The sequence below is a fragment of the Clupea harengus genome, unplaced genomic scaffold, assembly GCF_900700415.2.
Source record: "Clupea harengus unplaced genomic scaffold, Ch_v2.0.2, whole genome shotgun sequence".
Classification (NCBI taxonomy): Eukaryota; Metazoa; Chordata; class Actinopteri; order Clupeiformes; family Clupeidae; genus Clupea; species Clupea harengus.
The window spans coordinates 60818-83308 of record NW_024879579.1 but is presented as its reverse complement, the minus strand read 5'-3'; the positions used below and the strand labels follow the sequence as shown (position 1 = coordinate 83308).

Genomic DNA, 22491 nt, shown 5'->3' with positions numbered 1-22491 from the left:
TCTTCCCTGAATGGACTGAGCTTAGTATGTAGAACTACTTGAGGTGGGGTGAATTCGAGCCAGCCCCTCCAGCCCCTTTCCTGGACCTTGTCTGATCCAATGTTTTATGGTATAGAGAATATTTTCATGCTGGGTCTCAAACTCTTGCCAGTGGCCTCACAGACCCAGAGGTGCTGGAGTCATGTTCAACCAGTACACCTGCAACCTAACCAGGGCCGATTTTGGGCACGGGCGAACCGGGCAGCCGCCCGGGGCGGCATTTTTTCATGACACGCGGGGGGCGGCACAAGCACTTAAAAATAAAAAATCATCTGGACCGCGAAGCAGTTTTCTATTATCTATCATATCACGTTGTGGGGAATTGGCAAATTGGCGCCCCCTGCAACTGCAGGCGCCCCTGCTCGCTCAGAAGGTGACGTGTACAGATCCTGTGTGAGAAGGGGGAAAGGGAAGGGGAGGGGGCGCGGGGGACAGTTCACCTCTGGGTCTCCCAAATGGAACTTGTTAGGTTGAAATTTTCCTCTGCTAAAGTAATCAACTAAGCCTACATGATCATAGGCATACTCATTATTCACATTATTGTCATTGACAGTACCGGCTTACTTTCACCACTGATGTTATACTAGGCTTAGGCAAGTTATATCTGGGTTAAAACTAGCTAACGTTAGCTATATTCACTAGCTGCGCTAGCTAGCTAGACAGTTATTGTAACGGTGTTAATTATCGGACTGCGTGTTTTATCGGCAAACATTCACGTTGTCATGTTAATCCATTATTAAACTGAGCATATCGATTGTTAATCCATTATTAAATTCAGCATTTTATTTTTTTAACAGAATGGCCGATGTTTGACACTGTCCGTTAACTGACATGGCAGTGTCCTAGCGTAGCTCTGTCAGGGACAGGGTAATGCTAGCTAATAAACGTAGGTCTACATCTCAGTGCCTCTCCAGATGAGTTAAATTAACTGAAGGTAAATTAATGTAATCTTTCCCTGCGGTGTATGAACAATGCTGGTATGGGATGTTGTTATCTGCAATCGTGATGACCGTGAGATGAGGCTTCTCCTTCTTGCATTGTGATCTGTAAATTCTTACATTTTGTACATATCCCACCTTAATGAAGTCCCTTTTGAAGGCTTCTAGACGAAATCAGATCCTTCTGTCTCCAAAAGTTGCCTAGAGCCTCTTGGGATATCATTTTGACACCGATAGCTGCTGTTGTGAACTCTAGTCAGCTCCTACAGTTTGTCCGACTTAGCAACAGTAACTAAAGGGGGCGGGGCTTAGCGAAAGGTCAATTGAGAAATGTAAGTTTGTCTTTCACTTATATTGCTATAATAATAATAATACAAAATTTAAGAATTATTATTTTTCCGACGGGTGGGGGGGCGCTCAGAGGGGGTCTCGCCCGGGGCGTAATTCCATGTAGAACCGCCACTGAACCTAACATTTGGCTATGAAGTATAGCATCGTCTTCTACTTCACATAGGCAGTGGGAAAACCACATGTTGTTTTTGTTCAGCAGTGTAGTTGTTTCTGTCACTGTGATTCACGAGCACAGTAGTACACAGCTGTGTCTTCAGGTCTCAGATTGCTCATGTGTAAAAAGACTTGACTCTTGCTGTTGTCTCTGGTCGTTGTGAACCGTCCCTGGACAGCTTGTGAGTAATATATAGACCCACTGCCAGGGTAAATATAAGACAACCAGTCCAGCCCTTTTCCAGCTGCTTGTCTGATCCAAGCTACATAAGGAGCACTGCTAAAGCCAGAGTACGTGCAGGTCAGTTTGTGGGAGTCTCCAGGTTTAAGAACCACGGACTCAGACTCACGCATAGTCTGGCCTCTACCACCTGTAAGTAAAACATATCAAATTAGAAACAAATAAGATGATAACCACAGTACACTGAATTCATACAGCGCTGCATTGGATATTTATCTATAGCACATACTGTCTGGGTAGACCAAAAACACAACAGTGCACCAAATGATCCTCAGCTCCATTCTACTGATGTAGTCTCCAAAACAGCCGTTGCATACAATTTAATTTGATGGTGAGAGTATATAAGATGGTGAAGTTGGGATGACTTTGCATAGACTGCCCACGTCACGCTGGCATGGAATAAGTGACGGAGTGCTCCTCCTCTCTTTCCATTCCTCACCAGAACTTAATTATTCCACTCTTACACTGCCACCTATTGACATAATAGGGTATTACAGGAAAAGATGTGTCGACAAGATTACTTGTAGTTTTTTCTTTATTTATCATATCTATCAAATCATAATAATTGCAACCTTTATGTTTACTACAAATCTATGTGCCCCATTAGAGCCACCTTATTTAGTACTGAGAATATGTTTGGGATCTCTTTGGGCTTTCAACACTTAATTATTAACTTTGGTAAGGCAACTGGCATAACCAGAATTTATTGGCATTTATTGAATTTTTGAATCATTCCTCTCTCTGGTGCCATTTAATAAACTGACGATGCATGTGTTAAAATCATACTAGTATAAATGTAAGAAAAGTAAAAACAAGAAAAATCCAAAAGCAGTTGAGATGATAAATTACCATATCATATTATCTCAGTGTCTTCAGGCAATACTTTTAAACTCCTTGGCTGTCACGTTGGTATGCAAATGACACTGCATTGTGAATGAGAGTTTGTGAATGCAGGGCCAGCCTAGCCAGTGTCAGTTAGGTTCAGCCAGTTTTCACCATGATGTCTTTGTCGTAAGATTTTATTACAAATTACAGAATTTATTGGCATTTATTTAACTAAAGATATAACTAAAGTTTTCACCATGATGTCTTTGTCGTCAGATATAACTAAACTGTTCACAATGATGCATGCAGGCCTTGTGGCAGGTGACAGGCTTCTTCCTGTGCATCACCGTGGTCATTTGTGCCATTGGGATTCTAGACTATGACCACATGTGGCTGTTTTCAGCTTCCAGGCTTTTCATCTATAAGTGCATCTAAGAGGGGCCATTGCTAATGGAGGACTGGTCTGTAGTAGCTGTTCATGTAAAACCCAGACACAGAGCAGGACAGAGTGACTGACTCTCCAGAACTCTTCACCACTGGACCAGAGGAGGTCAGAGACTGGCCATAAACAACTGAAAAAACTAATATCAAATATCTCTTCCAGCACAAAGCAGAAAATCTTTTGGACATGCTTACCACTCGAGCAGGTTGCTATCAAGATTACTCGCATCATGTTCATATCTCTGCTTTGTTGTGAAGTCAGTATCTGTCAGTAGAGTCAGTGGACCAAAGTTATATCACCACAGAAATAAACTCCCTTTGCTTTGCAAACTTGGATTGATAGAGCCAGGAAGAGGAGGAGAACCTGGTTGTCTGCTTGTAAAATACAATTATATCCACCAACATTTACCTGACACTCATGAAATACACAAAATACAGATAAATACAGACATAGCTTAGGCCAAACAAATCATTTCCATATGCGCAGACAAAATAGGCACAAGCCATTTTCCCTTGTATATTGAAATGTCATTGCTTTAGAATAGTGAATAGCTTCTGATATAGCTCTCATCCTTCAGGTTACCACACTCAACCTAAAGGCTAAATGTTTACATGGGAAAATATATTGGGACCTTTGGTTGTGGGAACGAGGGGCTATGGAAATTAACCTGAAGGTTCTGGAGTTATGGAAAAGTGAGGTAGAGAATATTTGAACATTTGAATGTTATATGCTGTGTGAAAACGAATGAGCATTTTAATTTTCACAAATTGCAAAACTGATGGAAACCATTAAATACACCAAACACACTAAGCACTCTGTCCATTCTGAACAGAATGGAAGGGGAAGGCTGGTGGGAAGAGTAAAGAAGAAAGACAGAAAGATGCTGATATTTAACAGCAAGAGGGGAACAGTGACCACCCAATGAGTAATATTAATATACACCTGGAACATTGTCACTGATAGCCATTCAAAATACCCATAGTCTATAATTGACCTACCAACTGTATCTATACTCTATTGCCTATAGTCTATTTATCATTTATATCCAGTTATTAGATCCACTGTGTTTCCCTGTTTTGTGTCTCTTGAGACATGAATGAATGTACTGTTATAGCAGGTGCCTGAAGCAGAAGCTCTGTTGTCTCTCTGTCATGAAGGGTTTTTGTGCGGCTGGTTGTATTGGTTTAACCACTGTGACTGTCTAGCACAGTAATAGACTGCAGTGTCCTCAGACTTCAACTGGGTCATATGCAGGTAGAGATTAGAGCTGTCCTTGGATGCAGTGAATCTGCCTTGGACTGTCTGGGCTGTGCTCTTGGTACTGTCAGAATAGTAGTAAATAATCCATTCCAGTCCTTTCCCTGGAGCTTGGCGGACCCAGTGCATGTAACTGCTCCCCACGTCAAGTCCACTGCAGGCACAAGTCAGTTTGAGAGTTCCTCCTGGAGTCACCATCACTGGCTGCTGAGACTGTGTGAGCACAATCTGACCTCTGACCACTGAAAAATAGGAGAAAAGATAACAAATTATACATAAATTACTCTACAGTCACATTTCAGCTGGACTGAACACTAAATTCTAATAGTGGTGTCATTCACTCACAGGTTGCAGATCTGAACAGTATCAGCAGCAGGACTACAGGCAGCATGGCTGGTACTGGAGTGGAACAGGGAGGATCTAAATCAAACCTGCTCTTCTCTACCTCTGTGTGGAAATAGCTGACTGTCTGACTGCTGCAGTTTAAATAGGCAAACATTCAGTAGCATCTTTGCATCTATGCACACAGCTGCTCATGTCACAGGTATAAAAGCAAGGACCCGTTCAGCTGTAAGAGTATTCATGCAAATACTCCTTAAAATGACCTACATTACGTTTAAGGTGGAAACCAATAAACGTTTAAAATAACATTTCTCCTTAGCATCCATACACTCAACATATCATATAGTATTAAGTGTGTTCATACACAATGGTATTTTGTACTATAATTATTCTGCCCTCCTGTTTCAAGATCAATCTAAGAGAGTCTAAGAAGTTCATGAACTTGTTTAAGCCAGTGGCACACCCTAAACTATTGCTTGAGAAAAGTTTAGAACATTTAAAAAAATACCCTTTTGAAGAAAATATTTGAATTTTTGTTTGCTTGTTTGTTTGTGTGTGTTTGTTTGTGTGTGTTGGTGAGTAAGTCAGCCTTTCTATCAGTGTGCTTTCTTAATGCAACGCCATGGACTGGTGCAGTCGTTTTATTTAGCTGAGCATCAGTAATGCACAGCTGTGAATCCAGCCTGTAGATTCTGGCCCTGGAAACTTATTGTGTTACTGGAGGTGTCTCTGGAGATGCTGAACGTATGTGTCCCCATCATAGTCTATGCCTGATATCCAGTCCAGTGCTTTTCCTGCTGACTGCCGTATCCAGTGTGTAGGAGAACAGCAGCTTGTCGAGTGAATACCCAGCCACTTTACAGGAGAGACTCAAAGTCTGTCCAGGCTGTCGTCATGGAACTCGGTTGAGTAAGAACAACAGCACTGCACACACCCGTAAAAGACACGTGTAGAAATATAAACATTCAGAATGCAGACACTGAATTCATAATGTCCTCCTTTGACACTTTGACGATTCACAGGAGGCTGCCAACAGCAGCAGCAGCAGCAGAGATGCAGGGGTCAGGGGTCAGAGGTCAGGGGTCAGGGGTCAGGGTCAGGGGTCAGGGTGGTTTGTGTTGGAGCTGAACTGGTGGGGGTGAGTTGCTCTTCTGTGCTGTACTAGTCTGTACAATAGTTGAGATGCAAAGCCATGGTTTAAATGGGGTGTTTGCAGTTTGCATACGACAAGCAACGAGGAGAGACCTAGAAACAAAAGAAATAAGGAATATAGTAACTGATTACCCACAGCCAAGAACTGAAATTCTCTCAGTCACAAACACAGAGCATTTTTGGTATGTTACTGTTGGAGAGGTTTAGATTTGTTGGCCGTATTTAAGCTGATCTTTGTTTTTTTGTTTGGTGGACATTTGGCCTGTTCCCTTCACCTGCCCTCCTTTTTAACTCACTGGTTGGATCTCTGATGTGAGAGAGAACACTGCCCAGGGGCGGAGATCCCATTTCATTGTAGGGGGGGACAATACATGGGCACATTTCAGAGTGTAATTCCGGGGGGGGGGGGGACATGAAAAAATTGCTTTCACGAGAGCTAGCATAAACTGCTAAATACCGAATACTCTTATCACATTTACAAACAGAAATTCGAAGTAATTTTAGAATTATCTAAACAGCATTGAATGTACTAACACAAAATATCTATTCACAGACAAATAATGTCCAAAGTTCAAGAGAACTTGATGCTCAAAATAAGTTATAAAACAGCTCAACAGGGAATCGAACTAGCAACCTTTTGATTATAATACAACCTCTCTACCTCCTGCGCCACTGTCACTCCATGTTACAATACCAGCATAGTTCATGGACTTCAGAAAAAGATGACATTCATTTAACTTCAGATAATTTAACAAAACTGGAGAGGCACTGAGATGTAGACCTACGTTTATTAACTAGCATGAACCTGCCCCTGACAGGACAGTGTCCTAGACTGTCTAGCTAGCTATCTTAACTGTGTTAATTACTGGCATGCATGTGTTATCGGCAAACGTTCACGTTGTCATGCCAATCCATTAATAAACGTATGTATACTTGTGCATATCGATTGGAACTTCGTAAATGGAGCCCAAACCACTTTGAGGAATAGGGGGAACATGATTTTTCAACACTTAAAAAACACATTGTTTTACATCTATAATTAGCACCGCTTGTGTCGTCGTATTTTTATTTAAAAAAAAAAATCTAAAAAAAAAAATAAAAAAAATGTCAATGATTGTTGGGGGGGGGGGGAGGGCAACTTTATGGTAGGGGGGACACGTCCCCCCCGTCCCCCCCGGGATCTCCGCCTATGACACTGCCCCCTGCTGTTTTTGTTCTACACTGACAACCTCCGCTAAGATAAAGTAGCTAACTGTAGATGGTCATGATCAGTGCAATTTCATTTAAGACACATAGGAGCTCTATGTACTTTAAGGGACATGTAACCTGGGCTAAAGGTAGAAATAGTTCTGCCAAAGATAAAATGCTTCCCACATCCAGATATTAGAGCCCTAACACACTGGTCCAGGATCCCAAGCCCTTCTGCACACGGATAGACTGTCCAGTATAGGTCGCTCCTACAGCCTTAATGGTGCCCGACATGTGTGAGGGGTTTCAGTATCTCATGACACTCTACAAGTTTTATGAGACGATTCAATAACTAAAGTATTCTGATAACATGGTGAAATGACATAACATGATAGCTAAGTGATGCTATCATAATAATAATAAATTCATAATAAATTTCATACATATTTTTTTTTTATCATGTTTATCCCTCCAGATGTGTAAGCGATGTGAACTCCTGTTTTAATTATCATTATGTGGTGTAATGAGCAACAAGGTCTTTGTCAAGCCTCTTCTGTCACTGTGACTCCCTCGCACAGTAATACACAGCAGTGTCCTCAGTCTTCAGGCTGTTCATCTGCAGATACACCTGGCTCTTGCCATCATCTCTAGAGATTGTGAACCGTCCCTGAATAGCCTGAGAGTGATAGATGTTAGAAGAGTTGTACATGCTCAAGATCCATTCCAGCCCATTCCCAGGAGTCTGTCTGATCCAAGCCATCCAGTAGCTACTAAATGTGAACCCAGAGGCTGTGCAGGTCAGTCTGTGAGATCCTCCAGGATTAATGACCACAGGCTCAGATTCAGTCAGTGTCTGACCATGTCCACCTGAAAAAAAAAAAAAAAAATGTATGCATTCTTGAACATTGACTCTCCACATGTAAAGCAGCCAGCAGGGTTGATACAATCATGAAGTTCATGTCTGTAAGCACTGAGTGAGTGTGTGTGTCCTTATCCCTGAAGATACAGATAGATAGGGGAATGTGGGTTTTGCATGAACTCCTCCTGATAGGGAAGACTTAACTGAATGCTAGACATTTTTAATGAAAATCTTTTCCTCAAATTGTAGCCAATTGATGGTAATTGTTTTCTGAAGCACAAATAGACCAAAAAGATTTTGTATTGGCATGAGGCTTGCTGTATCACTGTTGTGATCTAGCACAGTAATACACAGCTGTGTCTTCAGGCTGCATATTCTGGCCTCGTAGAGTCACTGTCTTACTGGAGGTGTCTCTGGAGACACTGAACTTGTTTTTGAGTGAGTCTTTATTTGCTGTGCCACCACTAGTCCAGATTATATTGATCCACTCCAAGGGTTTTCCTGCTGTCTGTCGAACCCATGCTGTGTGATAGCTAGTCAGAGAATAAGAGACTTTGCAGTCGATGGTCAACTGTTGTCCTGGCTGGATTACCACTGAAGCTGGCTGTGTAAGTTCATCGGCCTGAATACCTGCTGGACAAAAAAGAAACCAAAAAAAGTAACAGCAGACACATATTATTCTGTGTATTCCATGAGTAAAATCACATTATGTCATGTGTATTTGTGTTCCTCATCCTTACAGATATGACAGTGACATACATACCATATAGAGCCCCAACAAGCAGCAGACATGAAGGAAACATGATGTACTACAGACGTGAACGGGTCGGTGACTATCTGGTCCTCTCTGCTGTTTAGAGCTCAGGAGCTTCTGAAGGATCACAGTCACTCAGGTGTGTTTGTTTTATAAGGCAGGAGGGAGGACGGGGTTTGCATACAAGAGGAACTGGATGCAGAGCAGGAGCTGTGTGTGAATCTGTGTGTGTTGTGAGTGTGTGTGTTATTCACATGAGCATACTGCCCTCTAGATGTTGGCTCTTTTGAAATGTGAAGGAATCGTGATCATTTAATTACTTGACATTTTTCATGATATGCATTCGTTTATATGGCCTATCCGTTACCTGCGTGCAAGGCATTATTATTTTCTCTATATATTATCTTTGACTCTACTTTTTAATTTTTCTGACCCATGTAGCTGTAGCTGTCTATTTAATACTAAAACTTCAACTAGCAGTAAAAATGTGAAATGCAGAATGTAGAGGGTAAAAATGAGTCCTACACATTTACTAGAGCAGCTGTTGGAGCGGCCTTGTACTTAACATTGCTGAGAATGACGAACTAACTCATAATGAGTGTGAGAAGAGTTTAATTTTGTGTCCCCATATTTTATTAAATATTCATGGCCTACCTGTACATGCGCAGTGGCTCTGTGGTAAGAGGACGCGTTTCTCAAAAGCGCTGTTGTCTAACCACCTTGGTTGAGCAGGTCACTCAAGATTAATATTCATTTTAATATATATGATAACTGAAATTCTAAGTTGGTGGGTGTTCAGTTAGGTAGGGTGAGGGTCAATCTTGTCAAACTAACGCTATTAAAACGCTGACAACAACAAATATCCAGCAATGGCGCTGCTAACAACCGGTCTAAAGTAGTCGTTCCAACCACCCAACTTTGTGACCATCTTTGCAATTGATCATTGGAACTATGCTTTTGAGATGCACACAATCGCTGAACGGCGGTTGTAATGTCCAAGGTTGCAACGGTGGTTAGACAACGACAGGTCAGAGAGGTCAGGGGTCAGAGACTCACCATGCTGCAGCCTTACCTGATTTGCATTTGTGAATTCTTAAACTGCACCCATACGATGAAACAGTTAGAGAACTGCATACAGAAGCTTCATCATTGTAAATGGTGCTGAGAGCTTGTTTGTTCTGTTAAATGGTCAGAATTTGACCTGATGGCTGGAGAGAAAGCTCTATAGTTGAATGACATCTAACAGACATTGTAGATCCCCTTTCACCTTGAGAGAAAATATTTTATTCAGGTATATTAACCCTCCTATTATGTTTGGGGTCAATTTGACCCCATTCAATGTTTAACGTCTCTAAATAAATGTTTGACATCATTTTTTTTGCTTCATATTTAATGACTTTTCCTAATTTAATGGGGACAACTGGGTAAACACAAAATGAACATGATGATATGTTTTCAATGTCCTGTACACATACTTTACGCATAGGTGTTGTTTGGGGTCAATTTACATTTACATTTACATTTAGTTATTTAGCAGACGCTTTTGTCCAAAGCGACGTACAATTTGACCCCAGGCTGTTTTAATTGTATAAAATATATAAGAAATATCAACTTTTTTCATCACATTGATGATAAAATAAATATTTTTTAATCCAAATGTTATAGATAATAACAATATGTACTTAGAAATAATATGAAGCCATAACAACACCGGAAGGATATCTCTTTCCAATTTTAGGTCAATCAGTGAGATTTTATGGGGATCTGCATATTTCTCCATAGTCGCGTAACATGTATTCTGGATGTACAGTGGGGAAAATAAGTATTTGAACCCCTGCCGATTTCGCAAGTTTGGCCACTTGCAAAGAAATGTGTGATCTATAATTGTAATGGTAGGTGTATTTTAACAGTGAGAAACAGAATATCAACAAACAAATCCAGAAAACTGCATTTTATAACATTTATGACTTTATATATGACTTTATTTGTATTTGATGCAGAAAATAAGTATTTGAACACCCAAGCAAACAGTAAGAATTCTGGCTCCCAATGACCAGTTATGTGCCCAAGAAGCACACAGATTAGTCCTCATTAGGCCTAACAAGGTACACCTGATCTCAACTGGTGACGTGTAGAAAATAAACCTGTCCAAAGAATCATACTTCACACCTTCAACCTCACCACCATGGGCAAGACCAAAAAGTTGACCAAGGACATCAGAGATAAGATTGTAGACCTGCACAAGGCTGGAATGGGTTACAAAACCATCGGCAAGCCGCTTGGTGAGAAGCAGACAACTATTGGTGCGATTATTTGTAAATGGAAGCAACACCAAACAACTGTCAATCGCTCTAGGTCTGGGGCTCCATGCAAGATATCCCCTCGTGCGGTATCGGTGATCATCCGAAAGGTGCAGAATAACCCCATAACTACACAGGGGGAGCTTGTGAATGATCTCAAGGCAGCTGGGACCACAGTCACCAAGAAAACCATTGGCAACACACTACGCCGTAATGGTTTGAAGTACTGCAGCACTCGCAAGGTCCCCCTGCTCAAGGAAGCACATGTACAGGGCCGTCTGAAGTTTGCTAATGAACGCTTGAATGATTCTAAGGAGGATTGGGAGACAGGATGTGGTCAGATGAGACCAAAATCAAGCTCTTTGGCATCAACTCGACTTGCCGCGTTTGGAGGGGGAAGAAGGCTGAATATGAACACCATCCCCACCGTCAAGCATGGAGGTGGAAACATTATGCTTTGGGGCTGTTTCTCTGCCAAGGGTACAGGACGACTCCACTGCATCGAGGGGACTATAGATGTGGCCATGTAACGTGGAATATTGAGCTTGAACCTCATTCCCTCATACCCTCCCATTGAAAACGCAACCTTAAGGATTTGGAGAGGATCTGCAAGAGATGTGTGTAAACCTGGTGACCAACTACAAGAAAAGTCTGACGTCTGTGCTTGCCAACAAGGGTTATTCCACCAAGTACTAAGTCATGTTTTGCTAGGGGTTCAAATACTTATTTTCTGCATCAAATGCAAATTCAGTCATAAATGTTATAAAATGCAGTTTTCTGGATTTTTTTGTTGATATTCTGTTTCTCACTGTTAAAATACACCTACTATTACAATTATAGATCACACATTTCTTTGCAAGTGGCCAAACTTGCGAAATCGGCAGGGGTTCAAATACTTATTTTCCCCACTGTATAAGGGGGACGGGTGGGGGTATTGTTTTTTTTTAAGGGCTATTTAGGTAGTCAACAAACAAACCTAAAGTACCTGACACATAAACGTGGGTAAAAAGAAAAGAATTATAATAATTTTTTGGAGGTTTAAATTGCTGGGGGTCAAATTGACCCCAAGCATAATAGATGTGGGTAAAATTTGAACATAATAGATGCACACAATCTCTGAACGACGGTTGTAATGTCCAAGGTTGCAACGGTGGTTAGACATCAACAGGTCAGAGAGGTCAGGGGTCAGAGACTCACCATGCTGCAGCCTTACCTGATTTGCATTTGTGAATTCTTAAACTGCACCCTTATGATGAAACAGTTAGAGAACTGCATACAGAAGCTTCATCATTGTAAATGGTGCTGATAGAGTATGAGTTAGATAAAAAAAAGTTTGAGCTTTTGCAAGCTTTGGCCAGAGTTGGTTCTGTTAAATGGTTAGAATTTGAACTGATAGATGGAGAGAAAGCTCTATAATTAAATAACATTGTAGATCAACTTTTCACCTTGAGAGAAAATATTTTATTCAGGTATATTAACATCTCAGTTCCCTATGTAGTGACAGATTTCAGAGATGTTTTTGTACAGCTCTGCAGGCCCTTGTGTGACTGTGTATCTCGAGCGCAGTAATAAACAGCTGTGTCCTCAGCTTTCAGGCTTTTCACTTGTAAGTGCAGTGTGTTCGTGTCTTTGGTGATGGAGAACTGGCCCTGGAGAGACTGGGCAAATGTTGTGCCAGTGCCTGTATCAATATACCCAATCCACTCCAGTCCCTTTCCTGGTTTCTGACGGATCCAGTGCATCCAGTAGCTGCTCATGGAAAACCCAGACACAGAGCAGGACAGAGTGACTGCCTCTCCAGGTCTCTTCACCACTGGACCAGAGGAGGTCAGAGACTGGCCATAAACATCTTAAAGACAAAAAATAAGAGCGTTAAAATGATTTTTTTTCTGAACCCTTTAGATCAGTTGTGTTTGAGGAGGGAGAGGATGATAATACTCACATGAAAAGAAAGTCAGAACAATGCCACCACCTAAAAGCATCGTTGCTTCAGTAAATGTGTCCACAATTACAAGACTGAAGATATTGAGGTTATGACTCGACAATATGAATTCAGAGACTATCCTCCAACTAATAGCTATTTATAAGCCATAACCCGTGCAGTAGGGAGTGGCCTTGTTCACTGATGCAAACAGAGATTTACATCTTTAGGATTTCATAAGGGAAAATAATGTCTGCACTGTCTGTCACAACGGGACTGTGAAAGGTGTAAATGTACCCACTCCTAAAACCTCTTATTACACAGATGTCAGTGTTCTCACAACTCTCATTTTCCTAGCATGATGTGCAACTAAAAGCCCCAGTACATTAACATCTAAGTAGCAGTTCAATGTTCCAGTTCTGCATGCTCTTTGCTATTCTTTTTGCTAGATAGTTGATGTTTATGTAGCTTAGGCATTTAGTGAGTGTTGTATCCAAAATGACTTACAGTATTGTACATCTATACATTTCTAGCAGGATGTGTGCTTCCTGGGTATCAAACCCATGACATTGCTGTACCAGTTGAACCACAGGAACACTGCACCATCAGGTAAGATGTTAAATAGGTTTTACACAATCTCTACCTACACAGAAAGACCACTAAGATGGGTATTTCATGAATATTGATGGATGTATTTTGAGGACTTCAGCATTAAAATGTTAATGCACGGTGTTTATGTGAGCAGCTATAAAATGATGTTCATGTTATAAAAACGTTAATTGTGCCAGCAGACTTTCTCACGATTGTTGTGTAATGGTTTGGTGTTGTAACTCAAAAAACTACAAAAAGGCAACACCTTATTGCTTTATATATACCATGTGCATTTTAATCATTTATTTTAAATAAAACAAAAATAAAATCTCTGTTATTTCTTGTACTGCAAGGCAGCCTCTTTTGTGACTGCAAACAAGGCATAAGACTGTAAAACTGTGTTTTTGAACCGACAGTCACAGCTCAGTGCCCTTCTTTTCACTGTGAGTTTTTGTTCATCTCTCCAGACTCTTCTGTCACTGTGGGTCTCGGGCACAGTAATACACAGCAGTGTCCTCAGTCTTCAGGCTGTTCATCTGCAGATACAGCTGGTCCACATTGTTGTCTCTGGAGATGGTGAATCTTCCCTGTGCAGAGCTTGAATAATATGTAGTGACACCACCAGGTGAGATAGTTGACAACCATTCCAGCCCTTTCCCAGGATCCTGCCTGATCCAAGCCATCCAGTAGCCATCAAAGTCTAGCCCAGAAGCAGTGCAGGTCAGTTTATGAGATTGACCAGGTTTTACTACAGCTGGTTCAGACTCAGACAATATCTGACTCTGCAATCCTGGAAAATGTAGAAAAAAATACTAAGATCATTAAAACAGATATTTTCACATTATATTCTCGTCCACTATTTGGACAGAGAACCATTTATATTTATAGACATATTACATATCAGTGACACCTTGGGAGTACTCACCAGTCAGCATCTGCAGCAGCAGGATTCCTGTTATGATGTTCATGTTCAGCTATTGATGATATGTTACTTCCCTTTTGATCTGGTTAGTTTGGGAGATGTATATATGTAAAGGAGATTGTTGGTTTTGCATGGCATGATGGCGGAAGAGGAAAGGTGTGTATCGATGACATGCTAGAATTAGAACTGTGTAGAGGGCTGGAATCCACCTATGTCACCCTCCCCACCAACGTCCATTCTGAATGTCATTTTGATGTTCAGTTATTCCAACAGCATACACACACACACACACACACACACACACACACACACACACACACAGGATGCATCTGCCAACTGGTCTGTGTTAACCTCAAACTGAGGGAAATGGGATCTCCTTATGGGGTCCTCATGCAAAGAAAGAAAGCGATTTGTACATAACACTTAACATCACTATATAAAGAATACAAACTGAATTAGTTTGCCGTCATATTTTGATGATGTTAAAGAAGTCTATAGTGTGCAGCTTCTCTCATGATGTGTGTTCATGCTTGCATTGCAAGAAAACAACAATGGTATCTTCGCACAGGCAGAATGTTTGAGCTTGGGTCAGTTTTGATGCTTTCAGTGATATCGGTTCCCTGTGTGAGTGCTTTAATCAGAAACAACATTGCTCAGAGGTCTACATGGTAACAGACTTAATGTCTGCCTATAGTACATCTTCACATGAATTAGCACATTCATCCCATGGATGAACAGGGAGATGAAATGCTTCATTGTTTTGTTCATCCTACTTTTATTTCCTCACCTCAGAGAGAAAGCACAGAGTGGTAAGAGAGAGCAGATACCTACTATGGCCATGAGGGAGAGGACCATAGAACACCAGCAAGTTATAACATTCATTGCAAATGAGATGCCATATACTGTATGCAACTTCAAAATCACAAATGCACCGTTCAAAAGAAGACAGCAAAATATGTGTTAGCAAAGGCCTGGACTGAGGGAGGACTTTGCATAATCCCTCCTCTTAATCAACACCGTTGTAGGAGCCAAACATGTATTTAATATTAAGTGACATTTCCTTTCTTATCTATCAGTTTTGATTGTTGAGTTTGTGTGTTTGAGAGCGTTCACCCCCTCTAGAAGTTGATTGGGAGACTGAAGGGAAGCCTAATTGGGAGGCTGTAAGAGACAGTGATATGGTACCTGGGCGTGGTTGAAGGGGCACGTGTTTTTGACTGTGTGGGTGCCAGGAACAGGCTTTTTTCAGTTTTGTACCACAAACATTTGTTTAATGCAACGCCATGGTTGACTGGTGCAGTAGTTTTATTTATCTGAACATCAGTAATGCACAGCTGTGAATCCAGCCTGTAGATTCTGGCCCTGGAGACTTATTGTGTTACTGGAGCTGGCTGCCATATCCAGTGTGTAGGAGAACAGCAGCTTGTCGAGTGAATACCCAGCCACTTTACAGGAGAAACTCAAAGTCTGACCAGGCTGTCATCATGGAACTCGGTTGAGTAAGAACAACAGCACTGCACACACCCGTAAAAGACACGTGTAGAAATATAAACATTCAGAACGCAGACACTGGATTCAGAATGTCCTCCTTTGACACTTTGACGATTCACAGGAGGCTGCCAACAGCAGCAGCAGCAGCAGAGATGCAGGGGTCAGGGGTCAGAGGTCAAGGGTCACGGGTCACGGGTCACGGGTCAGGGGTCAGGGGTCACGGGTTTGTGTTGGAGCTGATCTGGTGGGGGCTGAGTTGCTCTTCTGTGCTGTACTAGTCTATTCAATAGTTGAGATGCAAAGCCATGGGTTAAATGGGGAGGACGGCGTTTGCAGTTTGCATACGACAAGCAACGAGGAGAGACCTACAAAGAATAGAAATAAAGAATATACTAACTGATTACTCACAGCCTAGAACTGACATTTTCTCAGTCACAAACACAGAGCATTTCTGTTATGTTACTTTTAGAGACGTTTAGATTTGTTGGCCATATTTAAGCTGATTTTAGTTTGTTTGTTTGGTGGACATTTGGCTAATATTGTCTCTCTCAGATTTTTTTTTTAACTCTGTCCTTCAGAATTAGCAAAGTCTTCTAGTAAATGCCATGCTCTACGTTCCCTTCACCTGCCCTCCATTTTAACTCAATTCAACTCCATTTTAACTGGTTGGATCTCTGATGTGAGAGAGAACACTGCCCCCTGCTGATAGTTAAGACTAAACTGAATGCTAAACATTATTATTATTTTTTTTTAAAGATTTATTTATGGGCTTTTAAGCCTTTATTTGGATAGGATAGTGGAATATTTTGGACAGGAAGTGAGGAGGAGTGAAGAGGTGGGGAGAGGATCGGGAAACGAAATGAGGCCGGAATCAAATCTGTGTCCCCGCAGGCATTGTAGCCCGTAAATTGGGGGGCCACAGTGCTAGACATTTTTAATGAAAAGCTTTTCCTATAATTTATTAATGGTAATTGTTTTCTGAAGCAGAGATAGACTAAAAAGATTTTGTATTGGCATGAGGCTTGTTGTATCACTGTGGTGATCTTCTAGCGCAGTAATACACAGCTGTGTCTTCAGGCTGAATATTCTGGCCTCGTAGAGTCACTGTCTTACTGGAGGTGTCTCTGGAGACACTGAACTTGTTTTTCAGTGAATCTTTATGGTCTGTGCTTCCACCTCCCCAGATTATATTGATCCACTCCAATGGTTTTCCTGCTGGCTGACGAACCCATGCTGTGGCATAGCTAGTCAGAGAATAAGAGACTTTGCAGTCGATGGTCAACTGTTGTCCTGGCTGGATTACCACTGAAGCTGGCTGTGTAAGTTCATCAGCCTGAATACCTGCTGGACAAAAAAGAAACCAAAAAAAGTAACAGCAGACACATATTATTCTGTGTATTCTATGAGGAAAATCACATTATGTCATGTGTATTTGTGTTCCTCATCCTTACAGATATGACAGTGGCATACATACCATATAGAGCCCCAACAAGAAGCAGACATGAAGGAAACATGGTGTACTACTGACGTGAACAGTGACTATCTGGTCCTCTCTGCTGCTCAGGAGCTTCTGAAGGATCGCAGTCACTCAGATGTGTTTGTTTCATAAGGCAGGAGGGAGGACGGGGTTTGCATACAAGAGGAACTGGATGCAGAGCAGGAGCTGTGTGTGAATCTGTCTGTGTTGTGAGTGTGTGTGTTATTCACATGAGCATACTGCCCTCTAGATGTTTGCTCTTTTGAAATGTGAAGGGATCATGATCATTTAATTACTTGACATTTTTCATGATATGCATTTGTTTATATGGCCTATCCGTTACCTGCGTGTGAGGCATTATTCTTTTCTCTATATATTATCTTTAACTCTTTTCTTCTGACCCATTTAGCTGTAGCTGTCTATTTATTAGCCAGAACTCTACATATACATTATTGTTATAGGTCCCTAATGCCCCATCATATAATTAATATAATTTACGTGAGCTTATTTGACGGCAAGTCTGTGTTAGGCTGGGTGTTCATACTAGATCATGGGCTTTTTCATGGGTGCAGACCAGGGTAACTATAGTTAACTAAAACTAATACTAGAACTATAACTAACAGTACAAAAATAATGTAGGTAACTGAAATAAAAATAAAAATATCAATAAGATGGCCAGTGGCAGACCCTAAACTATTCCTTGAGAAAAATTGAGAATATTTTCAGCCATACCCTTTTGAAGAAAAGATTTGTATTTGTTCTGTGCGTGTTGGTGAGTAAGTCAGCCTTTTTATCAGTGTGCTTTCTTAATGCAACGCCATGGTTTACTGGTACAGTAGTTTTTTTTATCTGAACATCAGTAATGCAAAGCTGTGAATCCTGCCTGTAGATTCTGGCCCTGGAGACTTATTGTGTTACTGGAGGTGTCTCTGGAGAAGCTGAACGTATGTGTACCCATCATAGTCTATGCCTGATATCCAGTCCAGTGCTTTTCCTGCTGGCTGCCGTATCCAGTGTGTAGGAGAACAGCAGCTTGTCGAGTGAATACCCAGCCACTTTACAGGAGAGACTCAAAGTCTGACCAGGCTGTCATCATGGAACTCGGTTGAGTAAGAACAACAGCATTGCACACACCCGTAAAAGACACGTGTAGAAATATAAACATTCAGAATTCAGACACTGAATTCAGAATTTCCTCCTTTGACACTGAAGCCATTGTAAAGATCAGTGGAAAGGTAATCAGCAAATGCATGCATTATTTCTTTGTATTACACGGCTCCTCAGATGGTCACAAAATGTTCCATTGACTTTAATGGGCCTCCCCGACGTTTGGATGTCTTGGATAATGTATAGCCTGCTGGTCAGTATCGGAAAAGAAATCCCGATGGCACTTGTTGAAAGGGATTTTCACCAAATGGTGACAAAATCATTAAAAAGAGGTAACTCTAGACATCCTCTTCTTTTCATGCCACATTGAAAAGCACAGACCTTTGTCTTTGTGTTGAAATTATATCTATTGAAGTCACTTATGGCTATGGTGGGATGAATGCTCAATGCCTTAAAACATTTTAAATGGAAAAAAAAGATATGTTTTGGAAAAAGGAGCTGAAGATGCTATAAAGGGAAATATAAGCAATACATGCGATGCATACAAATAATCATAATTGACATTTTGATTATATGAAATGGGAATAATTTGCTTTCAATATATATGATTATAAAACTGTACACATGTGCGGTAGTTTGACTTTATTCATGGAGAGGTTATGCTGTGGTCGTTTCATCTGATTTGGTAAATCCATTTAGACATAATGTGCACTCTTCTACACAGGCCTTGCTTTTCTTCAGTTGTGTTTTGCTTACGCTAAGAAGACATATATGTATGTTTGACTGAATTTATTGGTTTCACACATAGACACAGAATTCCCACTGAGTTTCACAATATTTCTCATTCGACAGATCGTTTTGTAATGCAAAATAATGTTTTACAATGTTTTACGGTATAGGGAATATTTTCATGCTGGGTCTCAAACTCTTGCCAGTGGCCTCACAGACTCATAGGCTCTTAAGTCATTGCAGTACACCTGCAACCTAACATTTGGCCATGAAGTACAGCATTGTCTCGTACTTCACATAGGCAGTGGGAAAACCACATGTTGTTTTTGTTCAGCAGTGTAGTTGTTTCTGTCACTGTGATTCACGAGCACAGTAGTACACAGCTGTGTCTTCAGGTCTCAGATTGCTCATGTGTAAAAATACTTGACTCTTGCTGTTGTCTCTGGTCGTTGTGAACCGTCCCTGGACAGCTTGTGAGTAATATATAGACCCACTGCCAGAGGAAAGATAAGACAACCAGTCCAGCCCTTTTCCAGCTGCTTGTCTGATCCAAACTACTTCAGGATCACTGCTAAAGCCAGAGTACGTGCAGGTCAGTTTGTGGGAGTCTCCAGGTTTAAGAACCACGGACTCAGACTCACGCATAGTCTGGCCTCTACCACCTGTAAGTAAAACATATAAAATTAGAAACATATAAGATAATAACCACAGTAGTCTTAACACAGACACTGAATCCATACAGCGCTGCATTGGATATTTATCTATAGCACATACTGTCTGGGTAGACCAAAAACACAACAGTGCACCAAATGATCCTCAGCTCCATTCTACTGATGTCGTCTCCAAAACAGCGGTTGCATACAATTTCATTTGATGGTGAGAGTATATAAGATGGTGAAGTTGGGATGACTTTGCATAGACTGCCCACGTCACGCTGGCATGGAATAAGTGAGGGAGTGCTCCTCCTCTCTTTCCATTCCTCGCCAGAACTTAATTATTCCACTCTTACACTGCCACCTATTGACATAATAGGGTATTACAGGAAAAGATGTGTCGACAAGATTACTTGTAGAAACTTCAAGTTTATTCTTATATCTATCAAATCATAATAATTGCAACCTTTGTGTTTACTACAAATCTATTAGCCCCATTAGAGCAGCCTTCTTTAGTACTGAGAATATATTTGGGATCTCTTTGGGCTTTCAACACTTACTTATCGACTTTGGCAAGGCAACTGGCATAAGCAGAATTTATTGGCATTTATTTAATTTTTGAATCATTCCTCTCTCTGGTGTCATTTAATAAACTGGCAATGCATGTGTTAAAATCATACTGGTACAAGGTAAGAAAAGTAAACATAAGAAAAATCCATAACTCCCTCTGCTTTGCAAACTCGGCTTCAGAGTTGCTCATTATTGCTTGTGAAATGCAATTCAGTCCACCAACATTTACCTGACATTAATGAAATACACAAAATACAGCTAAATACAGACATAGCATAGGCCAAACAGATAGGTTCCATATGAGCACACAAAACAGGCATTTATTACAATGATTCAGTTATTGAAGCCATTTCCCTTCAAGTTTCATTGCTTTGGAATAGTGAATATCTTCTGATAGTCCTAAAGGCTAAATGTTTACATGGGAAATGTATTGGGACCTTTGGTTGTGGGAAAGAAGGGCTGTGAAATTCAACTTGAATGTTCAGGAGTTATGGAAAAGTGAGGTAGAGAATATTTGAACATTTGAACGTTATATGCTGTGTGAAAATCAAATAAGCATTTTAATTTTCACTATTGCCTATAGTCTATTGATCATTTACATCCAGTTATTAGATCTACTGAGTGTTTCCCTGTTTTGTGTCTCTTGAGACATGAATGAATGTACTGTTATAGCAGGTGCCTGAAGCAGAAGCTCTGTTGTCTCTGTGTCATGAAGGGTTTTTGTGCAGCTGGTTGTATTGGTTTAACCACTGTGACTCTCTAGCACAGTAATAGACTGCAGTGTCCTCAGACTTCAACTGGGTCATATGCAGGTAGAGATTAGAGCTGTCCTTGGATGCAGTGAATCTGCCTTGGACTGTCTGGGCTGTGTACTTGCTACTCTCAGTATGGTAGTAAAAAATCCATTCCAGTCCTTTCCCTGGAGCTTGGCGGACCCAGTTCATGCCATAGTCCCCCACACTAAATCCACTGCAGGCACAAGTCAGTTTGAGAGTTCCTCCTGGACTCTCCATCACTGGCTGCTGTGACTGTGTGAGCACAATCTGACCTCTGACCACTGAAAAATAAGAGTAAAGATAACAAGTGATGAATAAATTACTCCACAGTCACATTTCAGCTGGACTGAACACTAAATTCTAATAGTGGTATCATTCACTCACAGGTTGCAGATCTGAACAGTATCAGCAGCAGGACTACAGGCAGCATGGCTGGTACTGGAGTGGAACAGGGAGGATCTAAATCAAACCTGCTCTTCTCTACCTCTGTGTGGAAATAGCTGACTGTCTGACTGCTGCAGTTTAAATAGGCAAACATCCAGTAGCATCTTTGCATCTATGCTCACAGCTGCTCATGTCACAGGTATAAAAGCAAGGACCCGTTCAGCTGTAAGAGTATTCATGCAAATACTCCTTAAAATGACCTACATTACGTTTAAGGTGGAAACCAATAAACGTTTAAAATAACATTTCTCCTTGGGATCCATACACTCAACATATCATATATAGTATTTAGTGTGTTCATACACAATGGTCTTCTGTACTGTAATTATTCTGCCCTCCTGTTTCAAGATCAATCCGACAAGAGTCTAAGAAGTTCATGAACTTGTTTAAGCCAGTGGCAGACCCTAAACTATTGCTTTAGAACATTTTCAGCCATACCCTTTTAAAGAAAAGATTTTTATTTTTTCAGTGCGTGTTGGTGAGTAAGTCAGCCTTTCTATCAGTGTGCTTTCTTAATGCAACACCATGATTACTGGTGCAGTAGTTTTTTTTATCTGAACATCAGTAGTGCACAGCTGTGAATCCAGCCTCTAGATTCTGGCCCTGGAGACTTATTGTGTTACTGGAGGTGTCTCTGGAGAAGCTGAACTTGTGTGTCCCCATCATAGTCTATGCCTGATATCCACTCCAGTGCTTTTCCTGCTGACTGCCGTATCCAGTGTGTAGGAGAACATCAGCTTGTCGAGTGAATACCCAGCCACTTTACAGGAGAGACTCAAAGTCTGACCAGGCTGTCATCATGGAACTCGGTTGAGTAAGAACAACAGCACTGCACACACCCGTAAAAGACACGTGTAGAAATATAAGCATTCAGAATGCAGACACTGAATTCAGAATTTCCTCCTTTGACACTGAAGCCATTGTAAAGATCAGTGGAAAGGTAATCAGCAAATGCATGCATTATTTCTT

General features: G+C 41.0%; 6 gene segments (V, D, J or C); all 6 read right to left on the bottom strand.

Moving 5' to 3' along the window:
- Nucleotides 1-4123: 4123 nt before the first annotated feature.
- On the bottom strand, nucleotides 4124-4741 carry LOC122129009. The segment is given in 2 exon segments: nucleotides 4124-4488; nucleotides 4592-4741. Coding segments are annotated over 2 exon segments (396 nt in total).
- Nucleotides 4742-7484: 2743 nt separating this feature from the next.
- LOC122129029 lies at nucleotides 7485-12896 on the bottom strand. The segment is given in 4 exon segments: nucleotides 7485-7604; nucleotides 8305-8417; nucleotides 12367-12690; nucleotides 12784-12896. Coding segments are annotated over 4 exon segments (597 nt in total).
- Nucleotides 12897-13622: 726 nt separating this feature from the next.
- Nucleotides 13623-14381, bottom strand: LOC122129014. The segment is given in 2 exon segments: nucleotides 13623-14143; nucleotides 14279-14381. Coding segments are annotated over 2 exon segments (357 nt in total).
- Nucleotides 14382-16781: 2400 nt separating this feature from the next.
- On the bottom strand, nucleotides 16782-17352 carry LOC122129018. The segment is given in 2 exon segments: nucleotides 16782-17107; nucleotides 17241-17352. Coding segments are annotated over 2 exon segments (351 nt in total).
- A 2040-nt stretch (nucleotides 17353-19392) lies between these two features.
- On the bottom strand, nucleotides 19393-19933 carry LOC122129017. The segment is given in 2 exon segments: nucleotides 19393-19741; nucleotides 19854-19933. Coding segments are annotated over 2 exon segments (363 nt in total).
- A 1076-nt stretch (nucleotides 19934-21009) lies between these two features.
- LOC122129028 lies at nucleotides 21010-21603 on the bottom strand. The segment is given in 2 exon segments: nucleotides 21010-21359; nucleotides 21463-21603. Coding segments are annotated over 2 exon segments (396 nt in total).
- Between the last annotated feature and the right edge of the window lie 888 nt (nucleotides 21604-22491).